Below are 20,457 nucleotides of genomic sequence, written 5' to 3'. Positions count from 1 at the left end.
GATTTATACTTTGTATTTTTTATATGTGTTAAGATGTTGTATACAAAATTAAATCAATTAAATAAATCAAATATTCCATATGATCAAACAAAATGTTAATTTAAGTAAATAAAACAAGTGTTATTCACCTGTACTGCACTGAGAAGATGAGAGCGATAGGTTGCAATCATGTTGTCATGATGTCGCAATATTTCATCCATCTCTTGTTCCATCTTTTTCATTTGTTTTTGAAGTGAGATATCATCAATATATTTTCCACTTCCATGTTTTTGCCTTCTCCAAAACTCCTCTTCATTCCGTAACCGATTCAACTCGTCTTTCAGTTTCCTCATTTCTTCCGTTTCCTCCTCCTCATGAACGCTCTTAACGTTCGAGCTTCTCGTTTCTGCGAGCTTTAAAACTTTGTCTTTGAGTTCATTGTTCTCGGCAAGTAATTCAACAAATCGTTGAGCTTCCTCCGTTTTTCTTTCAAGCGCTAGTTTATAACTTGCGATGGCTTCTTTTAATTTATCGTTCTCCCCTTGAAGTTTCTTCATAAACTGCGCGTTATTCTCAATACGGTTTTTCTCCACAGTTGCCAATTTCTTTGTCTTTTCAACTTCTTCTTCGTATTTGGTGCATTTTCCTTCCAGTGTTCTTACAGTTTCCTGAAGCATCCAGTTCTCCTTCAACAAATCCTCAAGTTTCAGATGTTGTTCGTTATGATTGGAGATTGACAACTCCTGCTTCTTAACAAGTTCCTCCAATTGTCGATGCTCAATAATAACTTCTTCTAACTTCTCTCGATCATCTTCAAAATCGTCAATTTGCGATTGTAACGTGTTTACTTTCACCTCTAATCGATCTCTCTCTTTTATCATTTCTTGAATTATATTTTTATCAGAGTCAGTCTTTTCTGTTAGATCTATTATCAAGTCTTCTTGTTCTTGGAGTTTTTCTCTCAAAGACCTGTTCTTACTTTCTGATCTTTCTAACTGTTCTTTGACCCCCTTTCTGCCAATTTCTTTCTCTTGCGTAAGTAGTTCATGCAAGTCTTCATTTTCTTGTTCTTTCTCTGCCAATGATCGATTCAATATTTCGATCTCCGACGCCTGATCAGCAAGAACTTCGCTGTGTTTGCTCATGACCTCTTCAAGTTCGCTCTTTTCATCCAGCACTTCCTTATACTGTGCCACGGGAATGCTGGGAGTATTGGTTCCTCTTTGCTGGTGGGAATAAATCGCCATCACACGAGCGTTCTCTTCCATAAGCTCGGCTAACTGTAACAACAACGAAAAAAAGAAAAGTATTCATTATTATTAATAGATTCCACAATTACGTATTAATTTCGGTAATTAAATTTAGAATTCCCTGTACAGTAAAACACATCTTCTAAATTTATTTACTTCCTATCAAATTAATGATGATTATTAAAAACCATAAAAGGAGTGAAAGAAAAAGAAAACAACATTGTTAATCACCATCATGTTATCTGATTTTGTAATGATTCCTTTTACTCTCGTAAACACAATGATTAATTTCTCTTTCATGAAAAAATATTTTATTTATTATACAATTAACGATATATTTCCTAAAAAAGCCCTACCCTTTTGTCCATTTCCATTCTCTCATCTTTTAAATCACAGATTATTTTATTCAGCTGCGATGTCTCAGAAATATTTGCTTCTCTCATTTCCTCAAAGTCGGTGATTGGTACCACAGACCGGTTCTCAAGTTTCGAGAGGTCATCTTGGAGTTGAGTGACCTGACCTTCTAGCTCTGTAATACGCATGTCACTGGTGTCTTTCAATTTTAAGTATTCCTCTGTAGGGACCAGTGATGGTGAGTGGAATGGACTGTTGGAACCACTTGAATTATTCTGAAAGTAATCATTTTAGTTACAAAATATATATAATAATGTATTTCATTTAAAATTGAGAGGTAAGTTGGCTAGGATAAACATCCTTGGAAATACAGTAGGTACAATTATCCTTGGCAAATTTTTTGTTCAAACTTAATACAGTAAATAAGATGCGTCAATACAAAATCAGTCATTTGTAATTTGCATCATCAACGTCAACTCATAATTATATATATATCTAGTTTTTCCAAGTACTCTCGCTTGCAATGATTAAGGGCAAGTGTTGCTCAAAAGCTCTGCTAATTTTTCTGGCTGCTTTACTTTATCATTTGATTTAGCTTTTTGCTTATTTTGTTTTGTATCTCCATTGAGATCCAGCCACTGATACCCTCAGCATTGTCATTTTTTCAGTAATTTGCCTTCTGATTTATATATATACAGTATATATCAATTTGTCTACCTCATTAGTAAAACCAAGATTTTCACACAGTAGTCATCCTAAGTAATAAAGCCTGTCTAAGCAATATATTAAAATATTCTTAAAGGATACCTGCTAAATATTAAAATGTCCATTTATAGACTTAGGCATAAACTCATGGGATTTTTATATAGTATGTTAACTATGATTTAAAAAATAGGACAAGGTTGCTATGGTTCTGGGTGTATCCTCATTACTCATGCATGAATCAGATTATTAATCAATAGAGGGCAGGCTCTGTGAGGTCAACTGTCCTACTTTAAAAAAAAAATTTTTTTTAGATATTTATTTAGGCAAATTGCCAAGAATAACCATAAGTGAAATTAATTCACTATTATTCTTAAAGGTGGAGTATTTGAAGAATTTTTCCCTTTTCGTACCATAACAGTACTTCAGAAAACTAGTAATCTATTACAGATTTTGGAAAAACAAGAAAGAAAAGTGGTAGAAAATTTAAGATGATGTCTTTACCTCATTCTTCATCCTTAACGTTGCATTTTCCTCCTTCAACGAAGCAATCTGATTGGACAACATCACCAACTTATCTGAATCGTTCTTTCGTGGCATTATTACATGAGCTTTTCCTAATGTTGGATTCATACCTAGATTTAGAAAAAAGAAAAAAAAAAAAGGTTTTTTTTTGTTTTCTCTTCAGATTGGGTTATACCATAAATACTGAAATGTCAAGACATTCTCAACCATACTTTATTTCTTTTTGGCGGACATTCTGCAAACATAACTTTTCTAATGAGTATTTCCCACGCAAACCTTTAAACAATACACTTCTTTTTGTGAATAATATAAAAATATTTATAAAGATAATGGAAATAATGGCAATGGCCAAAACAATTATGACTCCTCTGCCAAAAAATGGATTTAATTTAATTCATGTATAAACCTAGGTGGCCTACAAACTCATCGTTTTCCCACAAGAGAGTCACGTAATACTATTTTAAGTATAGTGAATCCAAGTGAACAATTCTGATTGGTTATCATATATATTAGAATTTTGCCATTGAACTTAACATAATTATTAAGTTAAGTGAGTTATAAAATGATCAGAACTAGGTTGATTGTTAAAACAGGCATAATAATAATGTCTTCTTTTAGAAGACAATAATTATTGTGATGTCATTACTATTATATTCTATAGAAAGAGGAACTATAGAATACAAACTCAAAATTTGGAATAAGTTTCTACTCAAGCTTTCACTATTACAGTAAGTTAAGCTCTGTCTACACTATCAAACAAATTTGAAAAAAAAATATGGTAGTGATATGCCCTAATATGGTAGTGATATGACATCATCATTTTTTTGTCACACAAAGTTTGATAGTGTAGACAGAGCTTTAGACACTAACATATAATATTAATAGTATAGATATAAAAAATTAGTTCATAATTTCATTTCAGCTGTCAAAAGGGGATAAGCAGGTGCCCCAAGCACAACCCCTCTAGATCCGTACCATGAGAAGGATTTATTCATATAATACTACTATATTGTAATATAGTTATTGCATAGGAGGAGACATTCTAGAGATAATAAAGAATTGTAAGATGATTAATTTGTTTGAAATTTGGAATGAGTTTTTATTCAAGTTTTCATCCAGTTTACAAACACTAGTTACCCATTTTATTTACCAAAAGATATTTTTCTCAAGCATTCCTTTCACTCGACACTTTGTTTATTTCTACAACAGGGAGTGCTGCTAATTTAACTGACTATCCAAGTTAATTGAGTTTATGTGACATAATATGTTTATTACCTGGCAAATCAAAAAGGTCTTCATCACTGTCTCCCCAGCTATCATCCTTATCAGCTTCCTCGTCCATGTCCTCTGCTGCCTGTTAAATAACACATTTATAATTATCTAATTATCTATACATTTGTATAGGTTTGTATGGTGAAACATACACAACAGAAGATTGGAATAATATAAACAACAATGTGTATTTGGTAAAAATGCATTGGTATAATTTGTCAACCAGACAAATTTTTCATGTTACATTTTAAATTGAGATACATGGTTTTATCAATTTGTCAATAGTAGACTGTTCATTATTATAAAACAAAACTGAAATATTGAATGTTTACCAGTGACGTCAACATTGTTGTTCATTTTCGTCATAGAAAAATTACAGTCAACTCTCACAATATAGACACTCTTGGGTCTGATATTTGCCTTTGTAATGGTAAAAAAAATAATTTGGACTACAAGAAAAATCTACTTTTGAGTTTCCAGTTTTCAGAGTCAGAATTTTACTGTATTATTAAAAATATCTTAACTATTAAGTTGTTGCCTATGCCTATTGCTTACTCCTAGAAAAATTGTGCTTCATATAACATGCAGAATATTATTATTATTATAACAAACCTCAAAGGCTGCTAGCCTTGCTTTGAGTTTAGTAATTTCCTCACTAGTCTCTAACTTCTCTTCTTGTTCTTTATCAAGTTGATGTCTGAGTTGAACAACCTGACAAGTAAAAATAGTTAGTATTATTAGCAAAAGTTATATACTGTTAGCACTATGAGAGGTTGAAATATACCCTAGAAAACTACAAATGCCGGAGTTATTTTTATGAGGTCATTTCATCCCAATTTCAAGTTCCCACAACCTACTAGCCATCTAGGCTTAAAGGAAAATACTTTGGATAGCCCGGAGCTGTTTTTACTAGCCATAGTACGCCGGGCTAGTACTAAATAAAGCCCTGTTTACTAGTACATTTTTCATAATTGCTAGACAATTTTGAAACTAGGTAGTTGTTTGTTTCCAGGTTTCTTTCTGTAAATTCAACTTTTATGTAGAATTAATAAGTTGATATCATCGGAAGTTTATTATAGTATAAATTTATTTATTCATAAATTTTTTTTATAAACTATGTTTGTGATAGAAGAATTAAAAACTTTATAAAATAAATTTAATAACCACAATTTAAATTGAAAATAATATATTTTATGATTCACTTGCACTTTCCCAAAGCAAGTGAATCATAAAATATATTCTTTAATTGGATTCATTGGAATATGAAAATAAAAAAATTCTATTAGTTGGCATAGCTTGTACTAAAAGCGTGAGAATATAGATAAAAGTTACTCATCGTATAATATCATTTATCATATATCATTGTTTAAAATTGATGAATAATATCAAAGCAACTGTATGTTGAATTTTAATGTCTTTCTAATCATTTCATTAGAGTTACTATATTCATGCCATTACAGTAAAACGCTCCTTTTGTATACCTCTATTCAGGGGACAAACTTTTTAAGGGAACAGTTACTATGGGGATGTCTTTAAAATGGCCAACCTCTATTTAAGGGACACTTTTTGTGAAACGATCAAGGAGCAATGTTGTAACACAAATACCAACCCCTATTCACGGGACACCTCAATTAATGGGACACTCCTTTTTGATCATGACGTTTCCCTAAAGAATCTTTTGTATTTTTCAATAACATATTTATATTTATTAACAACATTTTTGATATCATAAAAATCAATAAAATTGTATACATACCAGTTCTTCAGTATTATCTGAATTTTTTCCCTGTAAACAAAATTTAAATGAATGATTAACAAAGGTTGATGAATTTAAAAGGAATATCCTTAAAATAATTATGTACACACTGTAGACATATTTTCATTGAAAAGTAGTGGTTGATTGGGAGGGGGTTTGGGGGTAAAATTTGAGGTTGTTTTAGGGAAAAAGTGGGATCTATGGAAGCTCAATGTTGAAGAGCATAATGTGCCTTTCATTCAGGTACAGAAATATTAACCATTGTTAACTTATGATGCATAATGTATTTTGGAGCGCTTCCCTTCCATGGGTCACTGCCAAATGAAAATTGCATTCTCATTCTAAATTTAATTGAATATTATTAATTTTTATAACAATAACAAAAATATGTTATTAAAGATCTGTAATGTATTTAAATATTATCTATTTGGCAGCGAATTGCTGACATTTCAAATAAATATATATTAATATAGATAACAAATGTTTTAAATAGGTATCCAAAAAAGGTATAACCTAATTATCAAATTATTATGAAAGACCTAGGAAAGGTTTCTTGCGAATTATCATTCACATTGCCCCTAGGTATTTTTTATAATGCACAGGCCTTGCTGTTAGTATTAGTGCGCCATAACCTCCAAAGTGTTATTAATACGGTCATTCATAAATTAATTAACTTAGAATTGAAGGTTGATTTAGACTAACTTTTGCTGCCTAACAATAATCATGGCACCATTCACACTACTCCCAACAAGAAATTGTTATTAATGTCAATTTTAATTCATCAAAAATAATAATAAAAGTAATTAAATTTTGAGAATATAAAACAAACATTGTTATTTTTTTTAATCAAATTGTTGGCCTAGATCTATTAAAAAAAATTAATATACTGTGCAATCACTGACACATTTAACATATTAACTGTACAATTCATAATTTATATATTATTTTTTTATATGGGAAACCAATCAATATAGTCATTATAGGTATTCATTTCACTTGTTGTTTTTCCTCCCTTCCATTCCAGATTACGATTTGCCTTGTTTTTTGTGAATATTTGTTTTATATATGAAAGAAATAAATAAAATTCTCCCATAATCAGACTTTCATTAAAATGCCCAAATTCATTCCTATTCTTTGAAAAGCATCATAAACTTAGACTCCACCCCAGTTTCTTCTATACTCATTGAAATGTTGAAACCAAACTCCTCTCCAGACATTTTGAGGCGGCTAGTTTAGAGTTGAATATATCATAAAAAGCATATTTACATTTTGTTGTTGTTCTTCTAGAAGTCTTTGCAACATCTTTACTTTCTCTTGTGATTTACTTAATGTTATATTCATTGTACTCAGCTCTTCATGCAATAATTCATTCTCTTCTTCCAATTCCTGAAAAAGATGTATACAAACACAAACAATAAATATTTTTCAATTTTGAAACAGTTTTGATGTAAAATATCGCTGAGTTGAGGGCATGTCTTTCATGATTGCTGTTAACATAGAAAGATCCAAGCTGTGGATTTACAATTCAAAATATAGGACAATAGGTTCTAGGATTTTATCTATCATGTTTAAGCCATGGGTCAAAATCACTATCAATTTGTAAAAAATATAAGAAGTTGCTCCAATCAGATTTTAAAATAGCTTGGTCTAATGATAGACTATTTACATGTACTATTTTTTCTATTACTACATTATATATTTGCTTTTGTCTTTACGTGATATTGATAAGTTTTTTCTGTTAATCTGTATTCACACTTTGTTATTACGGTTTACACAGCACTAAGTATTTCAATTAGAATTCAAATAATAATGAAGTACAATTTGCTTTCAGTTCCGTTCAAACTTGATTGAAATGTCAGGCTAATGATTAATTTCAAAACTAAAACAAAACTTAGGAATTCACAATCACAAACGCAAAGTAAAGATTTGACATCAAGAAAACCTGTGTATAATTGTATTGTGTAAAATTTAGCTTAAAAAATTGTATAATTATGTTTAAATGGTAACAAATTAAGGGAATCTGCTTAAGTGAAAAGGTTACTCAAATCAAGACTGAACCTTTCTCATTAAGGTACCCTAAAATGTTCGCACTGAGCAGAAAATACCATCTTTTAAATAATTTAGAGTGGCCAACTGAATATTTATAAACATTAAAGTATTACAAATAAGCTTAACTCGTGCTAGTAATAGTACAAACTGTTCTTTTCCAAATCTAACCAAATTCTGTATGAGTTTTAAATTGAAAGTAGATAGAATAATAAGACAAGGTATGTACACATAGGAATGTAGAGATTTGATTCAATACAAATTTACACTTTCTAACAATCTTCTAATAACACTGAAATTAATGGTAATCCACACAGGATATTGCTTGTAATGTAGTTCATTAGCAAAGCAAAAAAAAAGTCTACATTCAAGAAGGTCTTTTAGAATGGTTGTTTACATTTATTTACCTTGCTAAAGGGTAAACTTTACTGTGAAATGGATGAGGATCAATACATTTTTACCACTAGGATGAAAACTTAATTCTACTACGGTTATACCATATTTAGTGATATATTCACATGAAATAAACCAATGGCCAACATCTATTCATGGGACAAACCTATCAAGACATTTACTTTATTTTCTCAAGCCATTGGTCACGGTTCACTGCATAAGCCGGCCCAAAAGCCACTCATGGACCTATTCGAGAGGTGGTTCAGATTTGCATCCGGCCCAGGGACTTTATGGATACACTTACCAATTGGTGACCCAAGGCAGGCCCTGGGCTGGCCCAAATCGTAAGTGTAAATTGGGTCTATCTGCTCATTTTTTTGGCTTTGCCAAAACATGAATAACTAATAAAGTCATAGAAAAATGATACATTAATCCAGACAATTCATTTTTAAACATAATCAAATGTTCTTTATTGAAATGATTATTTCTGTAACCAACTGGTGCCGTCTTGTAGTCTGACAGCCAATCATGAACATCACATTTCAACCAATTAGAACTAAGCACACATCCGGTCATTACCCAAATAATTACAATTGAAGGACAAGATGACATTTGATGGATGGTCGACGAAAAAAAAACCATTTAATTTTATTTACAAAGGGGTTTTCTAAATCTAATTTTGATGTTATGCATTTGAATAGTAATGTTGCTGAACTCTCTGGGGGTTTAGAAAGTGACTACATTGTCAGAACTGTAAAAGATCTAGGCAGGCATTTAAGATGACTTCATTTTTATCATACACATTTATTTAAAGATATTTAGAATATTCTTTATGCTTGCCAATAAGTTTTTTATATAAATAATAGTATACTGTACACTAAACATATAACTATAGCACACTCTTTAATAATAATAATAAATAATTTTAGCAGTTAAGGAGAATGGAGCCTTCTGTAAATGTATGAATGAAACATTTCAGTTCTAATCTAACAAAAACAAATCCTCTCAATTACCTCATTCCAACACGAAAGGCAATACACTATAACCGCTACATGCTACTATTTTGAATTAATAATGTCTCACATAGTGAGGTGGTTTCCCGAATGATCATAAAATCAAAACGGTACTGGGTATGACCAACTAGCGTTATTGTCACCAACTAGTCATCCATTCATAGAAGTACTGATGTAGTAGCCTATCTGTACGGTGACCATAGAATGTGACCCGAGACATGACTAACTACGACTTTTAGTTTTAGATGATAGAAAGTTGAGAAAATGAAATTTATTTTACTAAAATGGAAATCATGTCCACAGTTTAAAAATAACTACAGTAGAAATTACCTCTTTTTGGACACTCGTATTAAAGCAACACTTTGAATGAGAGGCAATATATGTTTTAACACTACGGCCAACCTCCATTCAGGGGACACAATGTTGGGTCCTGAAGGTGTTGCCTTAAGTAGAAGTTTGAGTGCATTACTGTTATACCACAGTTTCAGGACAGATTTTGAACGTAAACACAGAAATTACTAACTTGTTTCAACAGTTAATTGGTGTTAAATATACAAATATTCAATGTACAGAAAACTACACATACCTTTAATTCTCTCTCCGTGGCTGACTGAGTCGAATGATGCGAGAACTGCGAATCATTTAAAGAATCCATATCTCTAGAATCACCGTTCATAAGGTTTTTAGTAAATATTGGTGCAGTGTTCGGTACTGGCGATTCTCCACGATCCGTCATATCAAACCTATCGATAAAGTCCACAACGTCTGGCTTCACTTCGTCAGTGTCATCATCGTTTTCTGCGGATGAAAAATGATCGCGAACTTTAAAACGATCCCGGTTTTCAACGAACACTGTCAGCTATACTTTCCTGTTACTAATTTCTAAGCAGGAAAACCATCATTTGTATGAAGCCTTGGCTACAATACAAAAAAATTACCTACCACAGTCATGTGACTCAGAATCGCCCGCCTACACGACTGTGACCAGAAGTTACGGCACGTAAATGTCCATTGACATAGCTACGCGACAATCTCAATAGGAATGCGTAACATTTTGTTTATAATTCAATCACTTGGCATTATGTATTAAATACACACCATATTAAGCCTAGAGACTATCCTTGCTCAGAAGCATTAAGTAATTAAATATAACAGTTTCAAAATTGGCAGGATATTATTAAATTAGATAACAATACATTCTAACAGATAATATATTATCTTTCAATTTGATTATTTCATTGTTTGATTTGTTGATTAAAGTAAACAGCAAATGTGAGATTAATTTGTCAATCAGATTTTTTCATACTTTTTTTTTCTATAAAACTAAATTTTAATTTCAATTGTGTACCATTTAAAAAAATGTTTTTTTGTTTTTGTTTTGTATTTTTTGTTTGGAGGATCATTGGACCCAATAAAAATATGTTCCACATCAGGAAAATCATGAGTTTACCTGCAACTTTTGGTCTTTTTTTTGTGTGTTTTTCTGGCTATTTTTTCTTCTATCTTTATACTATTTTAAAATTATAATTGTACTTTATATAATATCCATCATCTTTTATTTATTTTGAGTGAAATGCAAATAATTCAAATCAAAATAATATTGCGAATTTCAGATCATCAAATATGCTAATTGTTTTGTTTAACTTGGTCAGCTGACAGAGTAGATAATAAAAAATACATTATTTTTGTTTATGATTTGTCTATATTGTTTTAAATACAATATCAAATATTTATAAATTCTCTATTATTAGTGTTTCATTGTCAATTTGTTTTGTGATAATTCAATGAAAAGAATGATATATTAGGCAAATCTCTAGTCAGCAGAGGCTTACTCATATTAAGCTGTTTTTGCAATATTGAAGGCCTAAGCCTTGTGATAGTCTCTTAAGCTCAGTCTACACTATCAAACTAGTTTGAACAAACAATGTGATGTGCCCATATATGGACATGACGATGTCATATCACTACCATATTTGGACTCACTACCATAGTTGGGCATATCACTACCATATTTGAGCACATCACACTTTTTTTGTCACATAAAGTTTGATAATGTAGACAGTGCTTTAGTCACTTTAACTAACTCATAGTTCTACATTTTAGTTTCAAATTCCATTTGTTTATTTCCCTAGAAATGGAAATAATGAAAATGAAAATAACTTTTGAAATGATTGCTGGAATGTCTGGTCATTGTTTGCAATGCAACAAACAAATCTTGAAACCTTGAACAAAAGATAGATTATTAAGAATATCATAACCATATGACTGATGCATATAGACATTTCATTTTTATTAAAATAAATGGTAAAATACATTACATGGTTAAAACCTCCTTGCCAGTTTCTATTGAAGAAGCTGTTTCTGTACAGAATTTTAATCTAGGTTGTGGCAGTTTTTCTCATTCTCACAGATTTTCCTCATGTTTAGTGTTTAAAATTAATTAATTCATATTCAGTCCGTGCGGTTTAGAATTTGTTCTATGTCTGTTAATTAGCATTAATACTAATGGCACATAGTAAGAAAAATATATTGTCTTGGAGAAATATCCACTATGTCTCTTATTTGATCACGATACTGTATATTGAATATCACCTTACTACTGTACATGCGCATATCATATATTGTTTTATGAACTTACTGACATCCCAAGTGGCTACAGAGGGCGCTTCACTCAGCAGTTTCTTAACATCGTCATCTGTGCTTTGTTCAGCGTAATACTTGGCGTCATGACCTGTACTATCTTTGATTGTCACGTTGGCGCCACGCTTTACAAATAATTCAATCACTTCTTTGTGGCCTTTCTTACAGCTCAGTATCAAGGCAGTCCTTACAAATTTAATAAAGTAATTAAATGTAAATGTATTGTTTCATAAATAAAAAAAGTTTTTCTAAAATAAAGAGGGCAGTATTATAGTAATAATTTATTTTAAAGATTCATTATGTGAATAATGAATAGTAATAAATGTTATTTTCTAGAATGTTATATGTAATTAATATTAGTATTAAGCTCTCTGTCTATACATCAAACTTTATGTGATAAAAAAATGTTATGTGCCCATATATGGACATGATGATGTCATATCACTACTGTACTATATTTGGGCATATCACTAATATATTTGGGCACACTTTTTTTGTCTCAAACTAGTTTGATAGTGTAGACAGAGACCTCTATTAAAATGACTCCTTCAGAACTTAATGGATTTTCCTGTTATGGGTGTCTGAATAGAGGTTGGCTATAATGTTAAATTAAATATAAATTACAGATTCCTTTTAAAGAGGGTTACCCTCTTTTAATAAAGCTGACCTTGTATGAATGGTTTGCTAAATGAGAAATCTTTAATATAACCAAAAGCACTTGGGATGTCCAATGAATGGTGGTTGGTTGTAGTGTTAAAACCTATATTCCCCTAGTGTACCCTGAATAGGGATTTCTACTATACCAAATCAGTACTAACACTACGAAGGGAAATTGGTTGTCAGACTATATATTTAAAGCCAAATAACTTGGGTAAACCACGGTCAGCCAAGTTCATTGTTTGATACAATTCTATTACTACTATCTGTCATTGTGTCAATTTTAACTGTTTAAGAAAAATTCTCCCCCTAATTGAATGTGTCATTGTATCACGTTTTTAATATCATAATTGGCAAATCGATTGTATGAGCAATTCAACTAGCTCTCAATTATTTTGAGTGTCAACTCACTGTAATAGCTTGTCCTGATCGTTGACCACAGCGCCTCTCTCAATAAGCTCCCGACAAAGTTCAACATCTCCATGCTCTGCTGCATGCATCAATGGCATCTTACCATTCTAAGATGTAAAAAAGAAAACAAATTTAAAAATTAGCAATAATTTCAATGCATTCATATGTTGTCTGAATTTAAATATAAATACTTTTAGAGTGAAGACATTTCTATAAGAATCCCACAAAAGTTAATATTTTTTATTATTTATATTTAAAAAATAGAAAACAAATTTGTTTTTTTAATGCCTTTACAAAGGAATGAATAAACTCATGTATCTCACATGCTTCTCTGATTCCTTTACCATGATGTCACAATTGCCAATGTCTTTAAAGCACATAGTTCTCTTTTATAAAGAAATCATATCATGGCAATGCTAAACTAACAGTTTATACAATTTTAGATTAACAATTTAAAAAAAACATAATAAAATACTTTATCCCTAGATCCAACAGGAGCGCCACCAAGAAGTAGTAGTTTACACGAATCACTATGGTTACCAGCAACTAGTGAAAAAAAAAGATCATTATCATTAGTATTTGAAAAGTATTGATACAAGTCAGAATTTTAAATAGAAAGAGTTCTACAGAAATTATGGCTTGTTGTATGGAATAACATAATCAATTAAATAGTGAGGTTTAAAAAACATATTATTACTGTACAGGGTTCAGATCCATGTTGGAGTACATTTTATCATACAAACTAATTATGGAACTTCTTACACATTTAGTATAGTTTGCAGTACACTCTGTTTCCGAAGGAAATAAAGAAAATTGAGGATGTCTTGACGTTTCAGTTGTCAAGATATTGTCAACTTACTGTATTTCCTTTGGAAACACATGGCGTATCGCAAACTTAACTAGTGTTTATTCGCAATGCATTGTGAATGGAGGTTTTTATACAAATTGGTAGTAAACATCAAGATAAAGATAAGCTAGTCAACAAGTGTTGTTGACTAGTATTATTGACACAAATTCAACAAACTTTCAAAAGCACATGATTTCTATGTTAATACCAAAAGTACATTGATGACTAGTATCCTAAAAAACCAAGGAAAACGGAATTGACCCTCTAATCTGCATTTAACCACTTTGCCACTTCCATCACGACGGAGTATGTTACAAGGAAAGTCCTTGGGATATGCCACATGCGACGACACATGTAAAGTATTAATGGGTTGTATAGTTTGTGACACATAACACGTATAACTGCTGAACCATGCGGCATGAATAACAAGTTTATGTTTTATTTATTGGGGAAAATAATCATTAAGGAAAGACATCAACAGTTTGTAAATTGCCATTTATTTTTTTATACTGTACAAATGATATTAATCAAAGGTAAATACAGAACTCCCTGTTTTGGGGGAACTTTCTCATGAAACAAAAGAGGGAAAATATATGTGACAATGACAACCCCTATTAAGGGGAAACATTCTTATGAAATCAACAAGAGCAATAGTGACTAAGGTCAACCAATATAGTGACTACTGTAATGTCAATAAATATTCAGGGGACGTTTCTACTCAGGGGACAACACCTCATCCAGGGGACATCCCTACTCAGGGGACAATACCCCTATTCGGTGGACATCCCTACTCAGGGGATAATATCCCTATTCAGTGGACATTACTACTCAGGGGAAATTCCTACTCAGGGGATTACATTCCTATCCAGAGGATAACATCCCTATTCAAGGGGACAACACCCCTACTCAGGTGATATCCACTATTAAGGGGACACATTGTTGGGTCTGAAAGTGTCCCATTAATAGAGGTTCTACTGTATTGTGCTATCTTTTTAAAATTTTTTAACCCTCAACAGTCAAATGAATAAAACTTTCATTTTATGACTGGCTATTACCGCTGACACATTTTCCTGACCTAGCCTAAAATCATGTATCATACACTTCTAAACTGTCTTTTTTCAACTTCAATTATATAATTTAAATGATCTGATGTTCATGTTCGACCAAATGTTCTAACTATATTCTATGGATATTCCAGGTCATGTTTCCTCATTGATGGATTTGGAGACAATTATTCATAATAGTTGTATATTAATTGTTACCATTTTTGGAGATTATTATTATTCATTAAAAACAGGAATTATTATTAGGGAGCTTTCAATTTGCGACAAAAAAATGTGTGCCCATATATGGACATGATGATGTCATATCACTACCATATTTGGGAATATCACTACCATATTTGGGCATATCACTACCATATTTGGGCATATCACTACCATATTTGGGCATATCACTACCATAATTGGGCATATCACTACCATATTTGGGCATATCACTACCATATTTGGGCATATCACTACCATAATTAGGCATATCACTACCATATTTTGGCACATCACACTTTGTTTTGATCAAACTAGTTTGATAGTGTAGACAGAGCTTTAGATGTTGTGTGAACCTAGAAACCATCAAATGTGTTGAGGAATGGACAGAGAGAAACACATCCCCACTCCAACTTCTTGACATGCACACAAGAAATTACTTGACCTAGGTCATCAGGTGCATCAAATTGAGAGCTTTCATTAATAATCAGATTTTATTTATATAGTGCAGCTAATGGGTCACATGGAATATTTGAACCCACCCACTTCCCTGTGTACACCACTGAAGTGGTGTGGATATTGTTCTTATTACCTGCTAACTGTAAAGCTGTTTCTCCTTGAACGGTGAGGGCAGTAGCATCAGCTTGAAGTTGAAGCAGTCGTTGGATGCAATTAAAATGGCCAGAGCTTGAAGCACAGTGTAATGCAGTCCAGCCTAATAAATAAAATAATTTAAAAACAAATGGTTAAAACTTTATTGGTTCAACATGGTTGGTAAAATATTCAGAAATTTTAATTAAAAAATCACCAAATCAAGATAAAAGAGAATGATTGTTGGTGTTCTTAATTTATTGATTTTGAATGTTTTTCATTTCCTAGTAAATTCATACATATTTGGAACTAAAAGAAGAAGCACTAAAATAGAGAAGTATGAAGAAAGAAGAAGACTGCCATGGACCTGGAAAATGGCAGATGACAAGGTAGAGACAAGGTAGGTAGTAAATTCTGAGCTTGTCAAATAAAGTTTATACTGAAGTAATAGGAAGGGTCTTCAATTTAATTCAAACACTGTTGACTGGCTTAGAGCATGGCTTAACTTTGACACACTACACCATAATATAGAATACATATATTTATAAAAGGCAGTTTTAAAGCAAATAAGGTTTATTCTGATTTTCACTAGACAACCTAATTCTTTATGATGAGATAAAAAGAGGTTTAATTTAGTTTTATCGCGCTTTATGCTATTGCGTATTGAAGATTTAAATATCTCTAATTTACAGCACTGCAGAAATATTAATGCCTTTTGTGGAAAATTTTACTGATGGAGTACCAGAACCACATATACACCAAAATACTGTTTCGTTAGTTTCACTTTGTCATGCATAGACAGGAACTAATTAATCTACAAAGATAACAGCAACGACTTGTTGTTTGACCCGGAGATAAAAAAATAAAAAATGAAAATTCCAAGTATGGATTGACCAAAGGCAAAGACTGTTCAAATTGATTAGAATAATATGTATTCAAACATCAAATAATTATTTAAACTTTTGATCAAAACACATAAATCGAAAAAGAATGTTTACAGTACCTCCATACTTTTTGTCTAACAGCTGTAATTATTTCACACTTTTATTTAAACTTGTCTTTAGTTGCGTGCAGCTCACTATGTCGGTCGGTTGGTCGGTAAGCACTAACTTGAGCACGGGAGTACAGCCATGTGTATGGCCTTGTTTCCTAGCTCTCATGTTTTTGACATTTTTAATCTCATATTAAAATGTTCTATACTTTTTGTACTCTTTATATTTTGACTATAACCTATTTCTTAAAATTGAGGTCTTGCAATAGCCCATTATTTCTCTTTTTTTCTAAAATTATTCTGATTATTTTTTAAATTCTATTTTTCAGTGGTTTTAATAAGACTATGTCTTGTAAATAGTGTTGTAGTGTTACAGAACGAAACAACATGAACGCGGACATATGCATGATAAAAAAATGTCCTGCATGGAAACATTAATTATAAACATGCTAATAAGTAGAAACATTAATTATCATAACTTTTCAACTATAACTTAATCACATGAACTTGAACACAGTAAATGTGACAACTTCAAGTGGAATTGTTATTATTTTATGTTTATGATATAGATCATTTTGACTACGGTTCTGTATGCCTTAGCAATGGTTGTTTGGTGTTTGTTTGTTTACCTTGCTTGTCAACAGCATTGACGTTGGTTCCTAGTTGTAGCAAAACCTCAAGGCAAGGATACTGACCAAGCCTAGCAGCATGATGAAATCTGTCATACAAATAATAAAAATAATATAATGAAAAATTGCACTTTTTGTAAAGGATTTAAAAAAAATGCATTTTATGATTGATATTGTAATATAAAACTTTTAGTAGTTACAGGGCAACCATAGTAACTGTCACACACATATCAGGACACAATTAGCTTCAGTTCCTTGTTACTAAGAATAGCTTGTCAGCAATGTTAAGGTTATAGATGGAAATACTTTACGACATTAGGATATTAGTCAGTTTATGGTCACATGACTGGTATAGAAGGTGATTTTATTCTGGGCAAATTTTTAAAGATACCGATCGATTTTGTATGGTTTTAATTAGATTTGTCTTGTTGTAACACAACGCTGTAGGATAGGCTTTGGATAGTAATAAATGGAAATCTAGGATGATTAAGATTAAGTTGTGGTTGCCTAGGCTGATGTTTACCCTATTCCTAACCACCCAATCAAAAGTTGGTACTCCAATCCAAGTTCAGAGTCTTCAAATATGACCATAAACATGTTTTAAACTAGCTTAAGTTATATTCCCCTCATAATCAAAGCACTATTTTATGGTCAGTAGCTTTAATTTTTTTTAAACATCTATCTACTATGTAGCCCAGCATGTCAAACATTAACATCCGACGGAACAAATTATGTGGGACATGTATGATATACAGTACCATACAATGTGTCACCACATGTCATGTCTGTCAGGAAGGGGGCCCAATGAATAATACCATATTTGTACGTGTCTATATTGTATCCTTCCGTCTACTTATTTTGGAGACCTACCACACACTGTTTTATCTTTATAGTATTTTTTTTATATTTTTTTTGTTCGTAGTATTACCATTTTATTATGTGGTAAACAAATAAAACAAACTTATAGATTCTATCAAGAAAGTGAGGTTCTTGATAACAGTAGGTGATATGACATCACTGAAAACATAAAGAGACACAACATGTATACCTGCCTAGTTCCATGCATGCATTTTTTATATACATGGCAACCTGTAAGTGTAATACATAATGTGTGTTTCTCGCGTACTGGTTGCTAAGATACTTACGCACTCTTTCCCTCCGCGTCTAATTTGGTCGCTGATGTTCCCTTCTTGGTCAACGTGCTTTGAAGCTTCTCGGGATCACCGGCATCTACGGCTTGCAAGACCTTGTCATCATACTTGGTCCAATCATTCACCTATAAAAAAAAAAGAGAGGAACATTTATAATTATTATAAAACTACAATATAAATAATTTTTAATGAATAATCATAACTTAAAATACAGAAACTTTAGAGGGCAGTATGTAACATTAATAATTACAGTAGAATTTTAAAATTCATATTTATGAAACTAATTGAAATATTTTCTATACTGAGCGACCGCTTCAGTCAAAGATGAAAGACTGGTCTCCCAGGGGGCCCAGTTATGATCTGTGGCTGTGATGTACTAGTAGTACACCGGGGTAACCCCCTACTCGTCTCGAAAGATGTGCTACTACTAGGTTCTTTAAAGTGAACATGAGCTAGATGTGTACTGTTTATAGTCCTTATCTGAGGAAACCACCAGAACCATGGAGAGGGTGAGCCTCAAACACTTGCCGATTTTATGGCTACGTAATTACATTTCCACTGTCTTAGCCACTCGCCTTCGGCCACTTTTTAATTTAACATTGAATATATTTGGAACCAAATTTGATAGCATCGGATTTAATAATGTATAGTCACTGAAGGTGGACCAACTAATAAATTCAAATAAGATTGTTTTCATAAATGAGATGGTTTCAAGCTCGGTTCCCAGCAACGTGAGCAATTGAACAATCACAATCGACAGTTCAAATAATCCATCGCTTTCGATTGGTCAATTGGCTTGCATTGTGGCTTACGTTCTTGCGTTGTTACCTAGCGGGAACCAAACTTAGGATGTTATCTTGAATTTGTTTTGGACAAACCGAGACTACTGCATCATATTCAGAGAAAACAAACTTTCATTTAAATCTTTTCGCCTGATTCATCTACAGACAACGAGGGACATCACCTAATGTCTCATAACTATTTCCTAATATTGGTCTTGAAGAGAAAGTACAGAGCCTTGTTTAGACGCGATGACTCTAGGCCCGACTGACCTAGATAGATAGCGAATGATATCCAATGGCTGTAGGCTAACAAAAACATCCTTTAAGTTTAAAATCACCAAAACTTAAGGTCAAATAATGGTCATGTTTCATGCATTTTAATCAGTGGTCAACACATTCATAAATATGTAATTTATTAATTTACATGTATAAAATGTGTGCATGGTCATGTTACTGCAAAACGACAACAGAGTGTGGTTGTCATTACGATGATGTCATTTTATACTAGTCTGCTAGAATGTGTTCATGTTTTTACATCATTGTGAGGTCAAATTGAGACTGCTATTTTGTTGAAACTGCATAAAAAGTATTAAAAGTGATATTTTTTAGTTTTTTTATTTTGGGAAAAATATTTTTGTCAGTATGCCATTTATGCAATTGTCAATTGCATGACCCACTATACGACCCCAGGGGGAGGTGCTTCATTTATCCAATGTGCGTCATACCTTATGAATACCATGACCCACCTGTGCGTCAAAAACTTACCCTTAGTGACCATGACGCACCCATTTTGACGCACTGTGACCATGTTGTTTATGATATGGTGGGTAGTAAAGTGACGAACATTGACCCACCGTTGTTCATTGATGTGACGTACCATATAGGTTTTTTGACGATCACATGCGTCAGTAATTATTTGTAAATGACGCACCTATGACGCACCTCTCCCAGGGTTCGTATAGTGCATTACTGCCAGAGACATTTTTTTTTTCTGCCAGAAACAGGCCCTATTATGAGTCATGGCAAAGATGGGATCAACAGATTAATACCCTAGCTGGAAAATGGCTGTGTTCTAATCTTTAAAGTTACCTTGACCATCAATGCGATTGTGTTCACAAAAATATAAATATATCATTTTTTAGTATTATTATATTGGCCTACCAGGTGCATTGACAACATAACACTCCACTCCCTCAAATAAAA

General features: G+C 32.2%; 1 protein-coding gene across 1 annotated transcript in view; it reads right to left on the bottom strand.

The window, feature by feature from the left end:
• Positions 1 to 20,457, bottom strand: part of LOC144853709 (uncharacterized) — a 38,703-nt gene that overhangs the window by 2,544 nt on the left and 15,702 nt on the right. Inside the window, exons 3-16 of the mRNA XM_078711488.1 lie at positions 18,467 to 18,597; positions 17,322 to 17,410; positions 15,703 to 15,825; positions 13,474 to 13,544; positions 12,999 to 13,105; positions 11,929 to 12,116; positions 9,877 to 10,088; positions 7,105 to 7,224; positions 5,839 to 5,868; positions 4,695 to 4,793; positions 4,086 to 4,164; positions 2,790 to 2,920; positions 1,586 to 1,858; positions 129 to 1,259 (exon numbers count right to left, since the gene is read on the bottom strand). Of these exons, the coding sequence (XP_078567614.1) occupies positions 129 to 1,259; positions 1,586 to 1,858; positions 2,790 to 2,920; positions 4,086 to 4,164; positions 4,695 to 4,793; positions 5,839 to 5,868; positions 7,105 to 7,224; positions 9,877 to 10,088; positions 11,929 to 12,116; positions 12,999 to 13,105; positions 13,474 to 13,544; positions 15,703 to 15,825; positions 17,322 to 17,410; positions 18,467 to 18,597 (2,784 nt within the window). The remainder of the gene's footprint in view (positions 1 to 128; positions 1,260 to 1,585; positions 1,859 to 2,789; positions 2,921 to 4,085; positions 4,165 to 4,694; positions 4,794 to 5,838; positions 5,869 to 7,104; positions 7,225 to 9,876; positions 10,089 to 11,928; positions 12,117 to 12,998; positions 13,106 to 13,473; positions 13,545 to 15,702; positions 15,826 to 17,321; positions 17,411 to 18,466; positions 18,598 to 20,457) is intronic.

The sequence above is a fragment of the Antedon bifida genome, chromosome 10 (genome assembly GCF_963402885.1).
Source record: "Antedon bifida chromosome 10, ecAntBifi1.1, whole genome shotgun sequence".
NCBI classification, from domain to species: domain Eukaryota; kingdom Metazoa; phylum Echinodermata; class Crinoidea; order Comatulida; family Antedonidae; genus Antedon; species Antedon bifida.
The sequence above is the reverse complement of the archived record's forward strand: the minus strand, read 5'-3'. Positions and strand labels throughout refer to the sequence as shown.